This window comes from Stegodyphus dumicola, chromosome 5 (assembly GCF_044657685.1).
Source record: "Stegodyphus dumicola isolate Sdum_Otavi_A_Nest chromosome 5, ASM4465768v1".
NCBI lineage: Eukaryota > Metazoa > Arthropoda > Arachnida > Araneae > Eresidae > Stegodyphus > Stegodyphus dumicola.
This window is the reverse complement of record NC_140772.1, coordinates 39,720,134-39,742,539: the sequence shown is the minus strand read 5'-3', so window position 1 is coordinate 39,742,539 and position 22,406 is coordinate 39,720,134. Positions and strand designations below refer to the sequence as shown.

At 30.5% G+C, this 22,406-nt stretch overlaps 1 protein-coding gene across 2 annotated transcripts in view; it reads left to right on the top strand.

The window, feature by feature from the left end:
• Positions 1-22,406, top strand: part of MED14 (mediator complex subunit 14) — a 128,829-nt gene that overhangs the window by 99,585 nt on the left and 6,838 nt on the right. For both annotated transcript variants that reach the window (XM_085816602.1, XM_085816603.1), the window contains 8 exons: positions 511-588; positions 693-769; positions 3,351-3,468; positions 9,037-9,327; positions 11,149-11,413; positions 12,924-13,136; positions 15,480-15,712; positions 18,891-19,076. In XM_085816602.1, coding sequence (XP_085672728.1) covers positions 511-588; positions 693-769; positions 3,351-3,468; positions 9,037-9,327; positions 11,149-11,413; positions 12,924-13,136; positions 15,480-15,712; positions 18,891-19,076 — 1,461 coding nt within the window. The remainder of the gene's footprint in view (positions 1-510; positions 589-692; positions 770-3,350; positions 3,469-9,036; positions 9,328-11,148; positions 11,414-12,923; positions 13,137-15,479; positions 15,713-18,890; positions 19,077-22,406) is intronic.

The window sequence follows — 22,406 nt, the reverse complement described above, 5'->3', positions numbered from 1 at the left end:
CTGTCCAGTTCTAAAAAGGCTAAAAAAAAAAAGAGTTGTTAGTATGCAGTTAAGAATTCATAATACTTGAATACTGTGCTATAATAATGCCTTTGTCACATAGCACTCTCCTTTACTGTATTTTTCACTCTAAGTGAGTAGGATGTAAGGATTTTGTATGGATTTTAAAATTCTGTTGAAATGTTATCATTTTGACTCTGTAGGCAGCATTTTGACAAAAACTGCAGTTAATGAGTTAAAAATGATTTTGTTTCAAGAATTTCAGTAGTGCTGTAAAAATAAGGTGTAATGGGCTTAGAATTATTCTAATTGTATGTAATTTTTTGAAGTGTGTAAAATTTCACGTGTCATTTTTAGTTTATCCTTTTGTCAATGTATGCATGAAAGATTTCATATTTTGTTAATTTTTCAAATTTATTTTGCTTTTAATTAGGAAAATCATTGAATCATTGAAATTTAATTATTTTATTTCGTATGAGATAATAAAAGTTGGAACTTTTTACCATTTAGGTTCTTCATGATACATATTCACCTCTACTGTCCATCAGCAAGCTTCCTTCTGCCCCAGAACTTGGGGTGATTCATAGCGTGAGTATAACAGTGTGAATTGAATTCTTATATTTTTATTGTTCAGATTGATCTATTGAATTTTTCGTAAAATCTTTCTTTATTCATTTTCTTTATTTTTACAGAGACCAGCTGTACCTATACAGACATTTGTTACAGACCCACAGACATCTACACATCTTCGTGTTGTTTATAGAAATTTGTATCCTTTTTCCCACGTGCATGTTGTTAAACTTTTAATGACATTTACACCCAGCACCACAAATGGGGGGGGGGAGCTTTGTGCTGCTGCATAAAAAATATATTTTTCACATTTAGTTTCCATTTAATTTTGATAAAATGAAGTAGATGAAAAATTTCAAATGCTAAGAACTTTTATATAGTTATATTATTAAATGCCTATGAGAATCTGATTTTTTATTGATAAAAATGACCATCATAGATTCCTCCCTCCCCCCATTATAATGATTTCGGGGCAGATTTAAGTCGTTTTTTGGGTGGAGGAAAAAGGGATAATGTATTTTTAAAAAATGGCACATCAATATCAATTTAATACTTTCTTAGTCACAAAGTATTAATTTTATTAACTGGATCTGAAATTATTTATTGTGAGATATATCTGACCTTAAAAGTTGTTAAGAAAAAGTTTTTAAGTTTTATGTTGCTGTTCAATTAATGCTAAAAATTTTAAATCAGGGAAAGCTACATAAATGGAATTTTTTTCCCATTTAATATTAGTGTTGATATTACTGATTCATACTTTAGCATTTTTCATTCTTTGTGTATGTAAATGAATTTGTAGCAAATAAGTCTTTGATGTCAATAGTGCTCCACTTTTTAAGTCAAAACTATATATGCAAAACATTCACATTTCTATGACTGAATTCATTGTCATGAACATGTCATCTGTTAATAAGAATTTAAGTAACTGCAAAGTGAATATATTTTGTTTATATGTTTTTATGTATATTTACTTAAAAAGCTAAATTTAAAGGTAATTGTTTTGTAATATATTTAGAATTAATAATTTTGCCACATTCTAAGTTTTTGTATTTCTTAAATTTGGATCTTTGGATAGTAATTAAGTAATACTGAAAGAAAACAAATATTTGTGTAAAACCCTTTGCCATGGAGTAGGGCACCAGACTTTGTAATTATTAATTATAGTTAGAAACATTTGCTTTGTTTAATTTTTGATGAGATTTTTATATATTTAACATTATGCTTTCATTAACTGCTGAGTTGCATTTACTTTTCATGAGCTTCTCTCTGTTAGGATCTTCACCTCAGAAAGTAATTGATTTTATGTTTAATATAATCAATTTAATTTAAAGCACAACTAAAGCTTCTTTTTAGTTAAATTATAAATTACACGGAAAAAGTTACAAAACATGTTAAAATCTTTTCATCGTGTTAAAGAAAATTTCATTTTATTTTTAAAAAAGCAGATGTTTTGGAATAAAAATTTTTTACAACAGTTTATTGTTTGAAATGAGAAATATTGTCTGCTATTTTTTAAATTTATTCTTCTTTCAAAATGTCTCATGTGAACAAGTTGTAGATTGAAGGCTATGCTTTTGTGCTTCCCAAAGAGAAGTATATCTATTCCATAATTAAAAAACATTGTAAAATACATGGTATTAAAATTTCAAAGGGGAAAATAAGCAACATTATTAATGGAAAAGGAAAAAAACTGTCAATTATTACTTCTGCATGGAAATAGATATGGGGGGGGGGAAGATGTATACTGTTTCTAAAGTTAAATTGTTGGTAACAAGAAAAAAATGCCATGATGCAGAAATCATTTGCATAGTCATTAAATACCTATCTAGCAACAATAAATTAAATAATAAACCAAGATTTACAATTTATAAAAGATTAAAAGCATAATGTTTATCAGATTTTGCCGAGGCTTTGTGGCTGTGAATGCAGAATAATTTGTAGAAACCTGGATGAAAACTGTTTAGCAGGGAGATGTAGATGCATTGTGACCGTTGATGAAGCATAGATTTACCTAAACTGCAACAAAAAAAGGTCTATTTATTATTGACATGTGAAAACCTGGTTGCAAAGAAAGTTTCGGTGATTGTTGCAGGATTCTCTTATGATGGGAAATTAAAACTAAGAAGATTTTTTTAAAGTTAAAATCAATTTAACTTATTATCAAGAGAGGGTTTTACATCTGATTTTTACAAAGGAAATTCCATTTCTTTATCCGAATGACTCTCAAAGAGGGAAACATCATCCACACAAAGCAGCAAGTCATGTTTTGATAATAACCACTGCATTCCTTCAAAAAAAAAAAAAAAAAAAAAAAGACATACAAATATTGCACATATACCTGTTCAAATATTTCTGCAAAGTTTCCTAACTTTTGACCTATGGATTGTTCTGCCTCTGATCTCTTGAAAAAAAGCACTTTCCAAGTGCAAACCCACCATGATTGATAAACTCTGTAAAGTAGTGGAAGAGGAATGAAAGTCAATCCTCCTGGAAGTTTCACGAAAATAATGGAAATTACGATGCAGCATATAGCTCCTCCCCCCCCAAAAAAAAAGATTATTGAATCTTTAAAAGATACTCTTTACATTTTAAACAGCCCCGAAATCGTTCCAAAAATGCATAAACATCTTCTGAATGCTCTTTATTTATTTCTCTGTGAAGTCCAAATCTTTCTTGGCCTTTTTCATTTCTGATATTCAAATAAATTTTCATTTTTAAATAAAGTATATTGTATAATACATTTCCCAAGGTTTTAGGTATATTTCCTTAGTAGAATTTAGATTTTGTTTAGATATAGAATGCAGACCTGAAGGACTAATAGCTATTCGAGATGGTGCCTATAGTGTTTTTGATAAACAGAAGGCGGTTGAAGAATTATCTACCATTAACAGTATTAAGGTAAAATTTGAATGTAATTTTACATGAAATAATTACTTGTACTTTTACAGATATCTTTACTTCAATTGAAAATATTTAATTTCATGCACGAACTTTAATTTAAATATTGGCTAAGAATTTTAGTAAATAAATAATAATTAAATATTACTCTAAACTATGTTGTTAATAAAATGGAACTGTAAATAATTTACATTTATCATAATTTAAATTGTATGTATAATATTAGAACCTAAGTGGAACTTTAGATCAGAAACATCTTACTTCATGAATAAGTTATCTGGGTGGAACGACACCTCAGATGACAAATTGCATATTGAGTTATGAATACTTAGGTGGGTGATGTATGATTTTCGAAATTGTTGAAGTAACCAATGCTACATAATTAACATTTAGGGATTTCTGGAAACATCATTTTTAATATTTTTCACTGCTTAGTTTTCATTAACAAAGCCTGGCAACAAAATACTTGCAGGAGCATGAATTCAGCCTGTAGGAAATTATGGCTGGCTTGGGTTGCAGACAGAGGTATTGAGTGCTTTGGTCTTTGTGTGTTATTAGTGATACATCTTTAGACAGAACCTTGAGTGAGGAAATCAACAACGAAGGTGTGGAAAAGTTACTAAAAAAACCATAAAAATAACCTGAATAAGAAAAACTACAATTTCAAAAAGCAGGAACAAAAAGTGAATGGTAGGCAGGTCTTCAGAAAAAGAATGACAAATGATCATGAAATTTATGTAAAATTAGGTAAGATGCAAAGTTCTTACACAATGTGTCACCGTGATAAAGCATTAGCAAGCTATGTCATAAGCATTTTCGTCGACAGTGCGATGCATCACTTTATAAGCATTTTAAAACACAGGCAAATATAAATCACATTGGACTGATTTGAGTGAAACAGAGGCCCAGCAGTCTCAGTTAAAGTCGAGTAGTGCTCAGAAACAAAGAAAATAGAAAATGCCTCCTAAAGATAAATGCATGGTATTTTTGTAGAAGGAAGTTTTGCATCCAAGCATCAACATTCCCTTCCTCATTTTCCAAGTATGTTGTCCCGTGTATAGTTACAGAAAATTAAAAATTTTTGATGTGTTTTATCTGTTTAGTGTTGTCTTTATCTTTTTTTATATATATATATTTAATGATTTCTATTGATTTTCACCTATGAACATATACACAAAGTACTGTTGTAAAGCTTAAATAAGCAATCATCAGTGGTTCAAGAATGAATTAAAACATTCAATATTAATTCCTATAGGAGAACTGTTTTGGTTTGGAAATATTTTAATTGACAAATGGCTTTTAGGAATGAATCAAATTTTTGGAACCAATGTTTCTCCATGTATATAAAATGTAAAGCAAAATGGTTGTGTAGATTGCAAAACAATACCCTAAATTATATGTTTAAGATCAAATTCCTACCCCGAGCCCCCAAGAATTATTCTTTTACTTCCCTTGCAGGAATTATACAGAAGGGAAACTCGGTTATTTCTTAGTTTATAACATTTTTAGCTTCTTGAAAAGGTTATTATGAGTTTAGTATCTGTGTTTTAGTAATTTCTTACTCATGTATCTGATGAATAGTCATTTTATTTATTGCTAATAAAAATTTTAATATCTCTGACACCTATTGGGGGAGGTGGGTCAAGCTTTCAATTTTCTACTTTTTGCTTGTACTTTCATTGATATACAGTAAAAGCTGGCCTATCCAGAAAACTCGGTAAATTCTGGATACATGAACATCACAGTTAGTTGAGTGTATAAAAAATGTAATTCATGTTAGAAAAGCCAAATAAATGGGAAATTTTTCCACTTTAAAATTTAAAATTATAATTATTTGCAAATGAATAGGAAATTTTTCCACTTTAAAATTTAAAATTATAATTATTTGCTACCATCTGAAATATCAAAATCATATATATTTAAAATTACATATGATTTAAACAAAAAATCTGAAAGCTTTCAGATTTTACATTACGCTCAAAGGAACAATTTTTTAAAACATTTTCTGTTACCTTTGTTTGTTAAGTATCTTGTTCTTTGCACTTAAACCATAAAATTCAATTCAGCAGCAATATTGCAAAATAATTTTAAATTGAGCATATCTTCTATCTAGAATTTCTGATGCACAGTCTCATGTGCTGGAGATAAAAAAAATTTTTTTTTTTCTTCCCGCCCTTTTTTCTTTTTTTTTTTTCCCCTTTTCGGTATGGTGTTGCCATTGCTCACTTTGAAATGGTTGAGTTTGTTTAATAAAAAATTCGTTAAAGTGTTACAAAGTATGAAATAGATAATGAAACAAATTCCAAATTTTGTTTTCAGATGCCATTAATTGGGTGGAAACGTACGTTATTCAAAATTTGATGGCTCTAGGTACTGTTATTTTATCACAAAGCGGGAAACATACATACATTTATGAAGATCCTTCATTATTTAATTTCTTTAAATATAATGGGTTCATCGAATAAGCAAATTCAGTGAACACAATTATTTTCAGTGACTGTGTACTATAACTTGGGCTTAATATCACAAATGTAGTGTTCAGTGTTTATTCTTAAAGCTTCAAGATTTCATGGTTTGTTTGCATCAGTTATTCATTTCAAATAACTCAAAAAGTAATCTAAAAGCATTCATTGCAATTTCTGATAGGCCAAATCATTTCGTAAAATTATCCTTTCATGAAACTTTTTCATTTACGTCCATTGTGATGTTTGCAGTATGACTTGTGGCACCATCTTTTTACAAGTTCCCCAAATGAATATGCTGTAAATTTGGCCATAAAACATTAGTTGTTATCAATTGGTATTGCTCACCAGTCACTGTAACTGCATCTCGTCTCTGTTTTGGGGAGATTTAAAAAAAAAATAAGTAGTTCAATAATCAAGGGCTTCTTATGTATCTCTTATGAATTGTTCTCATACCAAAAGTGAGTTTTGTTTGTTAGCGTATGCAGTCAAGAAGAAATGAGCTTCATCAGAGAAGGTAATTATTTGTCCAAAATTATTGATCCTGAAGCATGTATTTTGCCATAATGAATTGTCAGAGCATATTAACAATACTATAATATATATTAATTATACTTCTGGAACATCCTAACAGTAACCGTGGAAAATTCCAGGCTCACCCTGACTGGAAATAACAAAACAAGTGAAAAACAATAGAGTCAGTTTTTTTAAGGTAGTGGGGGTGCACCGGAGGCAATTGTTCATAAGGAATTTTTCCCCCCAATGAACACTTAATCTTGGGGCTTGAGTGGCTACCAGGCGCATTGGCAGGTGGTGGATATCCGAATGTCCTGTACTTTCCGACAAGATAGCTTTGAATAATAAATAAGAAGCCGCGAACCCTCTCCCGTAACCCTGGTGTTATGCAACCCGTGCCTAGGGTGAATGACATTGAGGTTATAGTGTCCTAATGGACGCTCTAGCATGGACAATTTCTAGAGTATACCCAGCAACAGGGCTTTACCTGTTTCTAGAGCTTTACCCAGCAACAGGCAATACTGGGTGAACCTTTTTTTAATCTAATATAAGTAAAAATTCTGCTTTTGTAGGCAGAACTTCTGATACAGACCTTTCTTCTCAAAACAAGGAAACTCAGAGGAAATCAATTGAAGGAGCAGAAATGAATCTTTCATTGAGGTAGAAATGACCTCTACTCAAGTTGCTCAGTCAACATCTGGAGAAGGTCAGCAAGCTATTAAAAGCATGACCTGCATCTCTAGATAAAATCAGATTCAAAAAGAGATTTCCTAGAGCACAAGGGGGGAGTGCCTATGAATTGAAAAATGCCAGAGGTACTTGATTTAAAAAATCCAAGGGAAAAGATGAAAAAAAGACAATCTCTTATGCCTGAACTCTATTAAGGGGCTGGCTGTCAGACTTTATAAACAAAATGGGCATCCCAAATAAATGGAGCTGGGAAGCATCGGTTTGGTGTGTTTGGCACAAAATTCTGTTTAGCAGATGTGCCTGACAAACCTAATGCGAAATGGAAGACGATGACTGCAATGAGCAGTTAATGCTGCATTTTTCATCAAAGTTCTGAGATGTATGCAAGAGGTTAGAGAAGAGGGTGATTTGTGAAGTGGCGTTATAACATAGTTCCTTCTTCATGACAGTGCACTACCTCAGATTCCTTTTTTGACTTCTTTGTTTTTGGCCAACAACATTATTTTAGTACTGTATCCCACCTACAAATCTGACTCCATACCCTGTGACTTCATCTTTTTTTCTAAAACTAGAAATGGAACATAAAGGGTAGATTTGAGACTGGTGTAAGAAATTCAAGCAGAATCACAGGCAAATACAGCATGAAAACGAATTTCCACAAATATTTCAAAAGTTGGCAGCATGGCTGGGATAACTTTCAAACCTTCAAGTGGAACTACTTTGAAAGCAATACAGCCCACTAATATATAATTGTAAGCCTTTTCATATTTTAAGCCACAAGTCTAAAATCTTTTTGAATGGACTTTGTATTTTAATAGGTTTTAAATATAGAATATTATTGACACAGATGAGCAAATTTTGTAACTTTGTTCTTTAGGGCAGAGAAGCTGTGAATATTATAGTAGATTAAAAATTAATGATATTAATGAATTAATATTCTTTTTGCCCATGTTATATAATTAATTTTTCAAAGCCCTTCTTCCTGTCCAAAAGAAGTTAAGCTTTATTAAGATATTTGAGGTAACAGTATGATTGCTTAGAAAAGAAGAAATACTAAATTTGAAATTTCTTTTTAACGTAAATAAACCATATGTAGAAAGACTCTTTGCAACAAATTAAATTTTTTTTAAAAATTTCTGTTGTATTTCTGAAGTTTTAAAAAAAGGCATAGATTATAAGAAGCAGCATTAATATAGGTATTAGTAATCGAAGAAAAAAAATCTTTGATTTTGAAAAAATAAATTTCTGAAATAGATCTAATAAATATATTTATTCTAATAGAATTTGATTTACTAAGAACAGTATTTATAAGCCAATATGTTATTCATAGCTTCCTTCTGAATCAAATGAGAGACATCAAAGAGATCAATGATACAGCATTTACTAAAGGAATTATAGATAGCCCTTTTAGGAAATATATTTTATGCTGTTGATTCACTCTGCTCATTTGACGCTTTATGTTTTCAGAAGCTAGTCAGAATGTTGTCTCTGTAGCAGCCTGATTTCGTGTTAAACATTTTCTTGTTTCTCAAATATGTTACATCAGTGTTTTGCTTCTTGCAGAAACTCATTTTTAGTGAACCCTTTCCCAAAGAACCCAGTCTTCTGGTAAGGAATTTGAAATCTAAAGCAATATTTAATGATTGTTAACTATAAATTTCTTCAAGAAATAAACCATGTGAAAAAAAGCAAATTTTTTTGAAAATTAAAGTTGGAAAATGCATTTAATTTTTAGTAAAATGAAGGAGGGGTTAAGGATTACATTTTAAAATTGGAGATTATGATGTAACAGTTGTATTGATCCTTAATTTAAAAAAAATTATGAATATGTATATCACCATTCTTAGTATAAGAAATATATTAAGATATATGTTAATAAAATTACTTTGCATTTTGATAGGCATTTCTCAGCAAGTTTGTTGATGAAACAGCTACACAGTCAAGACGGAGATCGCAAACAGAGGATGACAATCCATTATCCCCAGTGCCGACTCTGGACAGTCTAGATTCAGGATTTTTATCTACCACAAGTCAACTGACACCAGCATCACCAGCCCAGTGTCGCAGTCAGGAGAGTGTTTCATCTACTAGTGGGCCAGGATCTGGTCTCAGATTTCATTTACCCATGACTCCGCCATCAGGTTCAAATCCTCACACACCAGCATCTCCTCATACATCAGTTCTTTCTCAGGTTTGTAGCATGTAGTTTAACTAAAAATTTCCTTCTAAGAATTTTATTTAATGCTAGTATGTCTTAAGCAATACTTTTTTATTGTTTTTGTTTTGAATGCTTTGTAAAATAAGTATTTATACTACATCTATAGGTTTTTGATTTAAGATACTTAATGAATTTTTTTACAAGACTATTATATTATATTACTATGCTTAAATTATTGAAGTATTATAAAAGGCAGCTTTCTTGATAAAAAAATGAATTTTTAAATTTTTACCTTGGAAATTATTCCAGAATTTGAGTTAGCATCCATTGTGTGGTCTTCCAAAAAATTTTTTGAAGAACAAAATTTCCTTTCTTTCCATTGCTTGGAAACTCTTGCTGCAGAGATCTCAAACTCCTTTGAAGTTGTTTAAGTTTTAATTATCTGTGTATATAATAAAAGAAAGAGTCTGTCTGTGTTTTTTTTTTTTTTTTTTTTCTCGTGCTATGCATAAGCTAATAGACCCACAGCTACAAAATTTGGTACATAGTTGCATCTAGACAAGACCGAGTGCACCTCGAAGGGATTTTTTTCAAAACTCAAATCGGTGTTTTTTTTTTTTAATTCGATCTTTTTTGATGAAATTGCATCATTTTGAATTCTTTTAGAAATTTGGTTTTGGCAACTGCTTTTCATTCAATGTTTTGTATACTGGACTGCTGACTGGTGAAAATATGAGATAAAATATTATTAATTATACTTTCCTTTCCAGAATTTTTTGTTTCTTTCGTGTTTTTTATTGCTTATTTCACTGTTTAGAAGAACAGTTAGAAGTGTTAAGCATGATTTTTTTTATGCAACACGAAGTTGATTAATTTATTTATTAAGATAATTAATATTTGTATTGAGGGATAATGCTTATTTTCTTTTGATTTTTGGACACACAGCATGCACATCGCAGTCATCTTACTCTGACGTGCATGTATCTCGTGAGGCACAACAGAAAGAATTTCCTTTTTTCCCCCCTCTATCTCTCTTTATAAGCTAATGGCAAAGAGGTTTGTTTATTTTGAATTATGTCATCTACAAAGCACAGTTTTGATTGGCTATTGCTTTCTCATGATAGTTTCATTCTTTTAGAAATGTGGTTTTCGCAACAGTTTTTCATTCATTGCTTTGGATACTGGACTGTTTTCTCCTGAAAATATGAAATTTATTGCTTATTCAAGTTTTTTTTATATAATATTTTAATTATATAAAATTTTTGCATGAATTTTTTAGGAAATAAAGTTCTTAACTTCCTTTATACCATTTGAATTCTTAAGATTTTGCAATGGGAAGTTGGTCAATTTATTTATTAGGATAATTAATATTTGTGTTAAGAAATATTGTTTATTTCATTGTAATGTTTTTTTATATATAATGCATTTTTATTATTATTTTATTTATTTATTTATTTATTGATAAAGCTGTTTTGCAGAGTAAAATTCTGTGCATTTTTAAAATTTAATGTTTGGTGTTCCCTTTAGGCATTTTCTGGTACATTTAAAAGCCAGATGAAGGCTGGCCATGTAGCAGCTAGTATTTTAAAAGTAAATGATTTGAAGCTCATAATTTCTCGTCAACTGCCTTTTTCATTTGTGCAATTTTGCTTTTCATTTTAAGCTGTTTAAAAGAATACACTTTACATTAAACGATAGACTAACATTTTGAGCTTAAAGAAGATTCTGTTGTGTATATTATTTTCTGAATTAATTTTAATAATAATCATAAAGTACATAGATAAAAATTAATTATTAGTGTGATGCTAATTCTTAAACATAGATTTTAACTTATGCATGCATTTGTTTATTTAGCAAAGCTATGGAGCATCACCAAATCCATCATTCTCATTAGCATCACCTCCATCTTTGGGGTCACAGTCACAAGCTCAACATGTAAGTCCATCACCATCTATGCTGCATGTTCAAGCACAATCTCCTGGGAATCTTTTTGCTGCAAATTCTCCAGCAAATCCACTTCATGTACCTTCTCCATCTTTTCTCCCGACACCATCACCATCTTCATCTACATCACAAGTGCCCATGCAGTCTCCTGCAGCAAGTTTCATTAGTCAGCAAGGTAGGTATCCAGGCTGTGGAATCTTCTCCTAAAACATGTTTTTTAAATAAATAAATAAAATAAATTTATATACCAGTTAATCAAGAACTTAAATTTTCCAGTTAAGTTGATTATTTTTTATTTTATAACTAGGTAGCGAATGATACTTGTAAAATGTACAGATTCATAATTCAACTAGTTAAATATAACCTAATATCCAGCAGTTTTACATCCAAGACAGTTTAGTTATTGATGTCTATTCTTCTTAATCTTTTTATAACATTGATACATATATATAACATTCACAATTTTATAGTGGGAATACATAGTATTACTTTCTATTATGAATATTACACTTACTTACTTACTTACTATTACGAATATTGCAGTTACTGCCAAATTAAATTAAAATCTCTGTGAATTTTTCAAGCAAATAATATAGACAGTTCTGTATATAAATTTTAAAATAACATGATGTCTTTTTATTTTCTTTTATAAGTAAGTCATTTCCATTATAAAAAGAAAAAGCGTGGTAGAAAAAAGAACTGTAGTTTGAATTTGTGTATCTGAAATATATATGTACTTCTAAAAATTATGGTTGCTTTTTTTCTTTCTTGCAGTTCTTAATTGATACACAGTCCTAGTATTCAGATTAAGAGTATGATTATTCAATTTTTGACACATCATAATTTCTCATCAACTGCCTTTTTCATATCTGTTAGGAATGCCTTTTTCATATCTGTATATCTGTTAGGAATGCTATCTGAAGTGGCTTTGAATGTGTGATTACATTCCTAAGCATTTTGTTTTGGACCATTCTCATTGTGGCTGGAATATTATGTGCAAAATTCCGCTAAATTATGTACAAAATATTTATAGCTTTATCTTTAACTTTTCTGAACTTCTGAATTCATCCCAGAGTGCTTCTTTGAACAGTACTCTAGCACAAATTAAATAAAAGACAGTACACTTTCTGAGAGTGAAACCTGCTAGCTGAATTAAGGAAACTAAAGATCAACTGATCTTTAGTGAGAGTCCGGTTAATGTCAGAAGATGTGGAGAGAATGAGTGTAACTAATGATTATTTGTTGAAAGGCTGCCAAAGCATTAAACATATTTGTGAAATTTTCAAAGCATAATAACTGCAGAGAAGTGGAGAAGTAATGAATCTCTGTGCAGTTCAATGATGTATCTATAAAATGGATATTCAGTTTTTAAAAAGTCTCATACAACAACAAGACAAGATTCCAAAACATAAATTGGTGATAATAATAAGCTATCCATATTCTGTAATTTCTTTTCTTGTAGTTTCTAGTCATTAAATGTAATTGTAGTTACTGTATGTAGAACTTCATTTCAAGTTTTGCACTTTGTTAAACTATTTTTGCAAAATTGTTTTTGTTAAATTTTCATATTAAGTCTAATAACTTGGCATTAGAAAAGTCCTGTATTTGTCAGATTATTGAATTTTCACTGTATTTATGAATTTTCAAAGTACATAAAATAATTATATTTTTATACTTAAATGTAGCTCATGGAGATGGTGGCTCTCCTTTTGCTGCACCGGCAAGTGCAGGTAATTTGTCGATGTCTTCACCTGCACCTGGAACCTGGCCTGGAAGTCCATCAGTTCCCAGACCTTCTCCAAGACCCATAGGAACAGCACAAAGTCCTGGAAGCAGCAATCACCCAGCCTTGCATAGTCCACAAGCAGGAAGTTTAGCAGATCACTCAAAGCCACCTGGTAAAAGGATAATATAAATTTCTTTAGTTCATTTCTAGTCTCTTTTAGTTATGCATGAATTTGATAGGTAATGCCAGCCTAATTTTAAATTGAGCTGCTGCAGTGTTTACAAGCTTTTTAGTTAATTATGGGAGCAGGAAGCAAACATGTATTAGTAAAAAATTTATAACTGCATGGTTTTTAATTCATGATGTGTATAAAACATGTTTATATGATTGTAGAAAGTAAATTTTGCAGAATATTGATAATGTTAAATGGAATAAAACTGATAATTGAGGTCTTTTTTTTTCTTTTGATCTATCTTTATATTAGATAGAAAAATATTTTGTTTGTACTCTCAGAACTGTCAGCACTTTTTGATTGAGCAATTTGATAATTTGCATGGGTAATGTGTGCAACAAGCATCCTTTAGCTCTGTAATTTAAAAATTATTCCCTTCCCAATATATGTGCAAATGTATACAGGCAATGAAATTATATACATAAAAGCCAAGCCTTTATTTTCAGACTTTAGCATGAGTGTTATTTATTCTGTGTAACTTTTTAATGACATGAATCTCAACAAAAATTTATGGCATGGTATTATGGCTATTGATGTTTTTCACAATGTATCTCTTAAATAACATTCTAAAGTGTGTTGGGTAACTGTTTGGTAATTTTGGATAATATTCTGATCTCTCTGATTCTTTTCACATCTGCATCACATATAGATTTTCAGAAACACTAATTCTGGAACCTTGTTAAAATTAGCCACATTTTAAATGGTAATAAATAACACATATTGTGAATCTCTAGTATTAATATTGAAAAATAAGGGAATAGAAGTAGTTTATTAATCTTGATTATGCATGAGAAACATGCTAGATAATTCATGAAACAAATTTTCGTTTATATGTGTGAAGCTGGTTCGACTGTTTTATATGCATAAAAATCTTTTTCGGAGTTAAAAATTTGTGATTTTATGATGGGAAAGTTCAACTATATGTTCATACTTTATTTGTAGAACTATTAGGATTTTTGGAGTAAGAAACATGAAAAATCAGCAATGTAATCAAACTCTGGATTTTCCAGTTGTCAGCTAGACATGCTGCCAGTTACACCACAAGAACACACCCCGGGGCAAACCAAAAATCTTTATATTCTTCCTAACTTAAAAGAATGTCAAATAGAGAGAGGGTAACGAGACTGAGAAGGCCATATTTAGATGGTGATGAATTTTCATTTACCACACTTTAGTTGGGCACAACTATGGAGCTGTTAGAATTTCTTTGAAATGAAAACCATGGGAAATCAATGATTCCCTTTTAATTGTGAATCCAACAGTGAAATTGGTTTGGAGTCTTAAGATGTCGTGGATACTGTTTTCAAAATCTGTTGCATTAGTAAGTGTCTTGCCATGGAGGAAAAAAGGCCACAAATTAGAAGTGTGTTTTTAACATAAATTTTAATAGCTATTTAGCATCATATTTGTTTAATGACATTTTTGTCTTCTCTAATAGCAATTTCTCAACATCAAACTTACTTAATCTATTCGATCTATATCAAATAGTGATGAAAAGATTTACATGAATTGCCATATCTCAAGGAAAATGGGAAGGGAGAACTAAATTTTGTGAAAATTGCAAACATTTTTGGCTTACCCTATTGTAAATGGACTATAATTATCATTGATGAAATTTTTACATTGTGAAGAAAGATAATGCTATAAGTGAATTTTTTTTATGTTTATGAATGTTAGTGCATGTTTGTGCATGTTATTTCTATATTAAAAAGGAATTTATGAATAATTAGTTTTTTTATTTCATGTCAATATTATTATTCATTTTTTAAGTTTTATTATGAGCATTAAATCTTTTGCCTCTCCTTTTTGTAATTAAAAGTTCTGTTTCTGAATTAAATTGATTAAGCTTCTTAATTTGTTGCATTATTTAAAAAAATAGTATTTTTTTATTATTATATCTCACATTATATTCAAATTTTGCATAATATTTTGCTGACTAAAGGCATACATCTACTGTTGTCCACTATAAGCCATTGAATTTAAAATATGTTGTTTGCAATATTGATGTTACATTTTATCTACAGTACTGAATATTCATTAGCTTTTCAAAACAAACTGATATTTAAAATGTCAAACGTTTCCTGTATGAAATAAATGTATTAATAATTTTGTAGAATATAGGACATTGCTAATTCTTAAGCAAAATTTCTATAATTTTTTTTTATTTTTTGTAAAAAGTGTTTGTTTACCATTACCCAAATTTTCATTGTTTGTATTAAAGATATATTAATAAAATAGGGTATATATATATATATATATATATTATGTTAATTGTTGTTATAGGTGTATCTTCTGCTCCCTCAGCAAGAGTATTGCATTGTTCATGGCAAGCAGGTATACCAACTTTGCTGACTCACAAATCTTTCGATTTATTGTGTTCACCTGGTACCATAACTAGTACGCAACCTGGTTCTCCAGTTGTTGGACAGAATCAATACCATATATCACCATTGGAACGATTCCTTGGTTGCTGCTACATGCGTAAAAGTTTGGGACGGGTCATACAATCAGAAAATGTAAGAGCAAAACATGTTGTATGGAATATTAATGTTTTTATGCATTTATTCATATATGTAATAAAATTTTTGTTTTGATGTGCCCAAAATAGATTTTTTGTTTTTCAGAAAGAAAGTGAATTCTATATATATATATAACTAAATAATATTAAATACTAAACTTCTAACCTTCCAAAATATTACCTCCTTAATTTGTTCTTACTGGCTCTCAACTTTTTCTTTTGCATTTTTGTAAAACTTTGGAAGGTTATAATTTTAATATTTAATTTTGTTTAATTACAGTAAAATTTTTCTGCTAAAATGCAAGTATTTTGATTTAGATATTATTTACATTTTGAAGATTTTTCTTAATTCCTTTATGTAAGTAATATAAGCTTTTTACAAAAAATTAGCTATTAAGACTACAAGTGTTTTGAAAGTTTAACTCACTGTCATGTGATCATTTAAAAAATTATTCATTAAAAATTACAAAATATTCTTAAATGAAATGAGGGTACTTTCTGATTATCTGCACCTGTCCTCCCAAAAAGTTGTGAACTCGTTGGCAACTAATTTTTTGCCCAGCTAATAAACAAAAGACAGCAGCCTTTTTTAAAATGGCAGTACACTCAAAAGAGTTTGGTAAAAAAGCAGCAATCAATCAAATTGAATAAGTGAGAAACATCTGTAATAAAACACCATTTTCAAGAAATCGTTATGTAATTCCCCCCCCTCCACTGTTTAATTGATGTACATAGTGATCTGCTAAAAAAAAAAAAAAAAAAAAAAAAAAATCACAAATTTGGCATCACTCACAAACTTGGCGTTGTGAACCAGCCAACAATAATTTAAGAAGTATAACTTCATGAAATGTGAGTTTTTTTATTCTGTACTGTTGGGCAAAATGCCACATTTCTGAAGAAATATGCTTTCTTTTTTTATCAAATGGCAAATTCCACATTCCTATTGTGATTATTTACAAGGAATATATATATATATATATTCAAATATAGCAAAAATGAACACTAATCAGAAAATTGGCTATTGAAAGCAAAAATATTTCTTGTCTGTGTGCATTTACCTGGAATGCTATTTAAATTCACGTGTACTTTTTCTATATTGTAAATAAAGGCAGTTTTGACATCAAATTATTTAAGGTGTAGATTTTCATCTGCTGTAATTGTGAGCACTTGATGTACATAATCGTATTGTAGTATGCAGAAAACCTAAAAATTCCATCATAACCAGTAGGTGTTTTGCTGGTAACCTTGCAGAGTATTATCGCTGGATATATCTGTTTTGAATCATGGAATTTTCTAAGTGATAACAGGTAGTTTCTGCAGTGCTATGCTCCTGTAGATTAATGTCTTAAGCAAAAACTTCGTGTTTTCTTTAAAACTATCAGTTGGCAAAATTCTGGTGTAAATTAAAAAAAGGGACATTTCAAAACCTGTGCACTGAATATCTCTGTTTTTAAGGACAAGCTATGATGCACATGTGGTTTGATTCGGTTAACCTTTTCAATATAGTCTGCATCTTATTTCTGTCCAGCACATAGTAACATCAGCTAGGTTCTACTTTTGATTTCCTTCATATATTTTTCATCTACCTGCTATATTTCAACTTAAGAACTGTTTTTGCTTAAAACGCTCCTGTAAAATCTTTAAACGGTTTCATTAGATATGATGTTTAAAATTGTGTGTTGTGATTTTATTCAAGTTCCTTGTTATTTCGTGTATTTGCTAAGTAAGAGTAAAAGATCAGTTCTAACATTTCAATATATATGCTATTTCTGTTAAATCATTGACAGTTATAAAAGACCTTAAAAAATTAGTAGAATTTTGATATTTAATTCTGATAATTAATTCTGATAAGATATCAGTAATATATGAGCATTCAACAGTCCTCTATTGTTGAAAAATGTCTGGCAAAAACAATCTAGAAAACTTTATTAGTCTCCTCTGATTATTATAGGACACATGTATGAATGCTTAGATATACATATTTATATATATGTTAATAAAACACAAATTGGTTTGTTTCTCTTAGCTTATTATAGCTTTAACTATTGTAGCTATGTTTATTGTAGTTTTAACTACAAAATAGAAAAGCATTGAAATTCATAAATTCTGCTGATAATATAGTCTTTAACTGAAAGCAGAATTATAAGCAAGCACTATTAATTTAAGTTTTTGAATATTAGATTGAGAAGGAATTTTTATTTTTGTTATAATAATGGAAAAAATTTTTTTTAATGTGATATATTGTAATAAATTCACTTTTACTAGTATGCAATATAATTTGCACATTCACTGGTCATATTAAAATAAAAATTATCTCATCATAATGAACATTTTTCAAATATTTCATCGAATTCTTTGGAAAAAAAGTTATATTGGGTAATCATATCTCAATTAATATATCCACTAATTTCTAAGAATTTTTCAGAATATTTTCTAATTTAATAATTTTTATGCAAAATGCATTTTTTATACAAAATTTGCATTCTTTTAGAGATGTAAAAAAGAATACTAATTCAGCACTTTAAAATCAATAAAAAAGCTGACTGTTAGCCAACGTGTGGGTTACCATTTGAAGTTGCCCACTTACTGCCATCAAAAACTAGTTGTCTCATTTTGTTTTTTGAATTATCCATTGTTTGATACTAGATTTGATGGTTGATCAATGTGTTAATGATGCAAGAGCTATTTTGATTAAATAATTTATGAATTCATAGTAGTCCTTTTAACTAATCTAATAACATAGCAGTATAATTAAAGAAAATAATATTGTATTAAACTTACTATTTGCAAAAAAAAATGTAATAGTTTATCATTATTATTAGTTTCCTACTCACATTTTATAAAACGATCGTAAGTTTCCTGATTGGCAGTTTTTGAATATATGTGTTGTCAAGATTTAAACAAGAAATGTCATAAGAACAAAAATATCCACCTTCAAATATGCTGTTACATTCATTCTATTAAAATAAATTTTATTTATCTTATTTTCAATTTTTTTTTATGGTGAGTATTGTTGTTTTGTTAAATTGTGTTTCAATATATTCAAACCTGTATCAGTTTTCTTTGTAAAATTCACTTTACAGACATTTACTCATATGAAATTAACAGGTATGCATTTCTTAAAATTATTCTTCATTATATGAATTGCATTTACAAAATTTCTCATTCTGCTATAGTTGGTACCTATGCATACAACAGAAGTAGGAGTCACTATGTTTAAAGCAGAAGCGTTGCAGTGTCGAGTCAGCCTAAATCCTCAAACTCTCCAGTCTCTGCATTTAAAACTTACCCCTAATCCAGAGTACAAAGATCAGTGGACCACAGAAGAGCTTCAAGTTATTGAAAGATATTTTGATGCAAAGGTGAGATATGGCAACATAATGTAGGCCATAAATTTCTTCTTTCCCTATACTTTTTTGTGCTGTAATAGGTATATGTGTGCATGATATTAACTGATGTGCCTCTTAATGTTTTGCTGGCATTTAATTTTTGTAAATTTTAGATAAATAGCCAAGTTCTGTATTCACCTAACTGTAAGATGAGCTCACATTAAGAGTACTGTATATCTGTTTAATTTGTATTACTAAGAGTAGTGGTATGTATAATGGTCTTATGCAGTGAGAACTTGATGTATTGAAAATGTACTTCAGAGAATTAAATAATCAAATACTATATCATACATTAAAGTATTTTTTCTGTAACATTAAAGGTGAAATACTAAATTATTTTAATATGTTTCTCAACTATTAGAATATTTATTAGTACAAGTTTGGATTTCACAGGAGGAGTTGGAGTAGTGAACATACATGCCCACACCCACATTTACTCACTCAGATGCTTGATTATGGAAGTTTTGGGATACTTACGTACTTTGCTTTCTTGGGACATTGTTTTACCCTGGCAATGTGGCATGACAATGGCTGTTCAGATTGGTTATTATAATATATATTAGAAAGATGTTGCTTTCTGAATGGCCATCCAGATATGTTTAGTTATATAAGTGTTATATCATGTATATGATGCAATCTTTTGAATATATTTCATAAGTGTTCCAGTGGATTCACATCTGCTGAATTTGTTGGTCAGATCATATGTTGAAATTATGGAGAATGCTCTGAAACCAGTCTAGAACAATCTTAGTACAAAAGATATTTACACATTTTTAACAATTTTGGTAAAGAATTAAGAAAATGCAAATATTTTGGAATACAAATTTATGGCAACAATTTATTATTTGAACTGAGAAATATTGTGTGCTACTTTTGAATTTATTCTTCCTTCAAAATATGTTATGTAAACAAGCTGTGGAATAAAGGATATGCTTTTTCACTTTTCGAAGAGAAACATTCCTTTTCTGTAATTCAGAAATAATGTTAAAATTTAAAAGTGCAAAATAAGCAACATTATTAATTGGAAAGGGATAACTATCAATCATTACTTTTACTTAAAAAGAAACAAATATTTAAAAAAGGCACATACAGACAAATGCTTGAAAAAGGCACATACTGTTTTTAAGATTTCTAAAGTTGAATCATTGGTGTAACAAGAGGCAGTCTACTGAAGCAGAAATCAGTTGCTTAAAATACATCTGTAGCAACAGTAAATAAAATAATAAACCAAGATTTACAACATAAACAAGTTAAAAACATAATGTTCACCAGCTTTTATCAAGGCATGGAGCTCAATGCAGAAAAATTTGTAGAACCCATGTGTGAAAGCTGTTTAGCAGGAAAAACGTTGAAGGAATCAGGATTGTAGGATTGAAGTTCCTGGACTGAGTCTATAACATAAAATTTTTTGAATTAGTGTGACTTAATGCTTTTGTGTTACTACGTTCTTCCCCTTTTCTAAAAGTGGTTTGTCCCAAATCACATGGTTGAAAGCTCTCAGCTACAGCATTTTTTGTAGGCAGGTGCATTTAGTAACCGGCAATAGAAGGAAATGGCGTCAGTTGAGCAGAGAATCAATATCAACTTTTGTGTTTGCTTGGGAAAGAGTGCTACGGAGACTTTCGAAATGTTGAAGCATGTGTATGAAAGTGAAACATTATCGAAAAGCTTTTGAGTGGCATCATCGTTTCAGAGAGGGGATGGCCAAGTGTTCGTCGTCTTTGGCACTTTCCCTGGCCCTTAAAGTGCCAAAGGCGACGAACACTTGGCCATCCCATGACTTCATGCACTGATGGAAACATCAAAAAGGTGTTTGTGGCAGTACGTGTGAACAGGCAGCAAACAATTTGCCAAATAGTAGAATCAGTTGGGATATCAGAGGCCACATGTCGGCAGACACTGCATAGGGTGTGTGTCAACACATCGTTCCCCACATGTTAAGCGAAAAGGGAATTCAAACAGAAATGGTTGGAGACTTAATCTCAGCTGTTGACAAAGATCCTTCCCTGTTTGGCAGAATTGTTACTGGAGACGAGAAATGGTGTTTTTGGTACGACCCGCAAACCAAGAGAGCATTGGCAACGTCAAAATCTCCACGGAAGCAGAAATTCCGCCAAGATCACTCTAAAGGAAAAGTCATGCTAGAGGTATCCTTCGATATCCAGGGCATTGTGCATCTGGAATTTATCCCTGAAGGACGCACTGTGAACAAAGGACTCTATATTGAAAACCTGCATTGTTTGCATGAGTCGATCAAGAAGAAGAGACCAAAAATGTTTACTGAGCAATCATGGGTGCTGTTGCATGACAACGCTCCTGCTCACCAATTCCTACTCGGCAATGACTTTCTTGTGAAAGCGAAAACAACTGTTTCGCATCATCCTCCTTACTCACCTGATCTCGCACCCTGCAATTTCTTCCTTTTTACTGAACTGGCAAGACATAGTGTCATCGATTTAAATCTTCAGATGAAGTTAAATGTGCATCGCAGGCTGAATTAAAGGACATGGCCAAAAATGGATTCCAGACATGTTGCAATGCACTTTACAGGCGCTGGCAAAAATGTGTTGTTGCACAAGAGTTTTATTTGGAAGGAGAATGTGTTTCTGCAATTTAATTCATAATATCTTTTACTTTATTGACTCAGTCCGTGAATTTTTTAATCCTACCTGGATAATGGAAATATATTGTAACCCTTGATTGAAGCATGAATTGGCCTAAATGACTGCAACAAAAAAAGGTGTATGTATTATTGAAAACAAAGAGAAAAAGTTATCAAGTTATTGTTAGCCTGCTTCCATCAGTGCAAAGAAAGTTTTAGTAAGGGGTTTATAATTGTCACAGGATTCTGTTACAATGGAAAGTTAAAAATTAGAATAGTGGAAAAAAAATATTAAAATCAATTCAATGTATTATCAAGAGAAAGTTTCATGTCCAGTATTTACAGAAGAAATTTTCTTTGTCCCAGTGAAAAAGTGAAACTTCATCAAGATAAAGCAACAAGCCATACTTCGAAAAGTATTACTGCATTCCTTGAAAAAATGAAGTCTGATACAGGCATTGCATACATATCCCAGTAACTTTCAAAGAGTGAAACTTCATCAGGACAAAGCAACAAGTCATACTTTGAAAAGTACCACTACACTCCATGAAAAAGTGAAGACTGATATTGTTACTGCATGTATACCTTTTTAATGTATTCCTGTGAAGTCTTTGATGTTTCACCTATGGAATATCGTGGCTTTGATCTCGTGAAAAGAGCTGTTTCTAAGTGCAAACCCACCGTGATTGATACACTCTGGA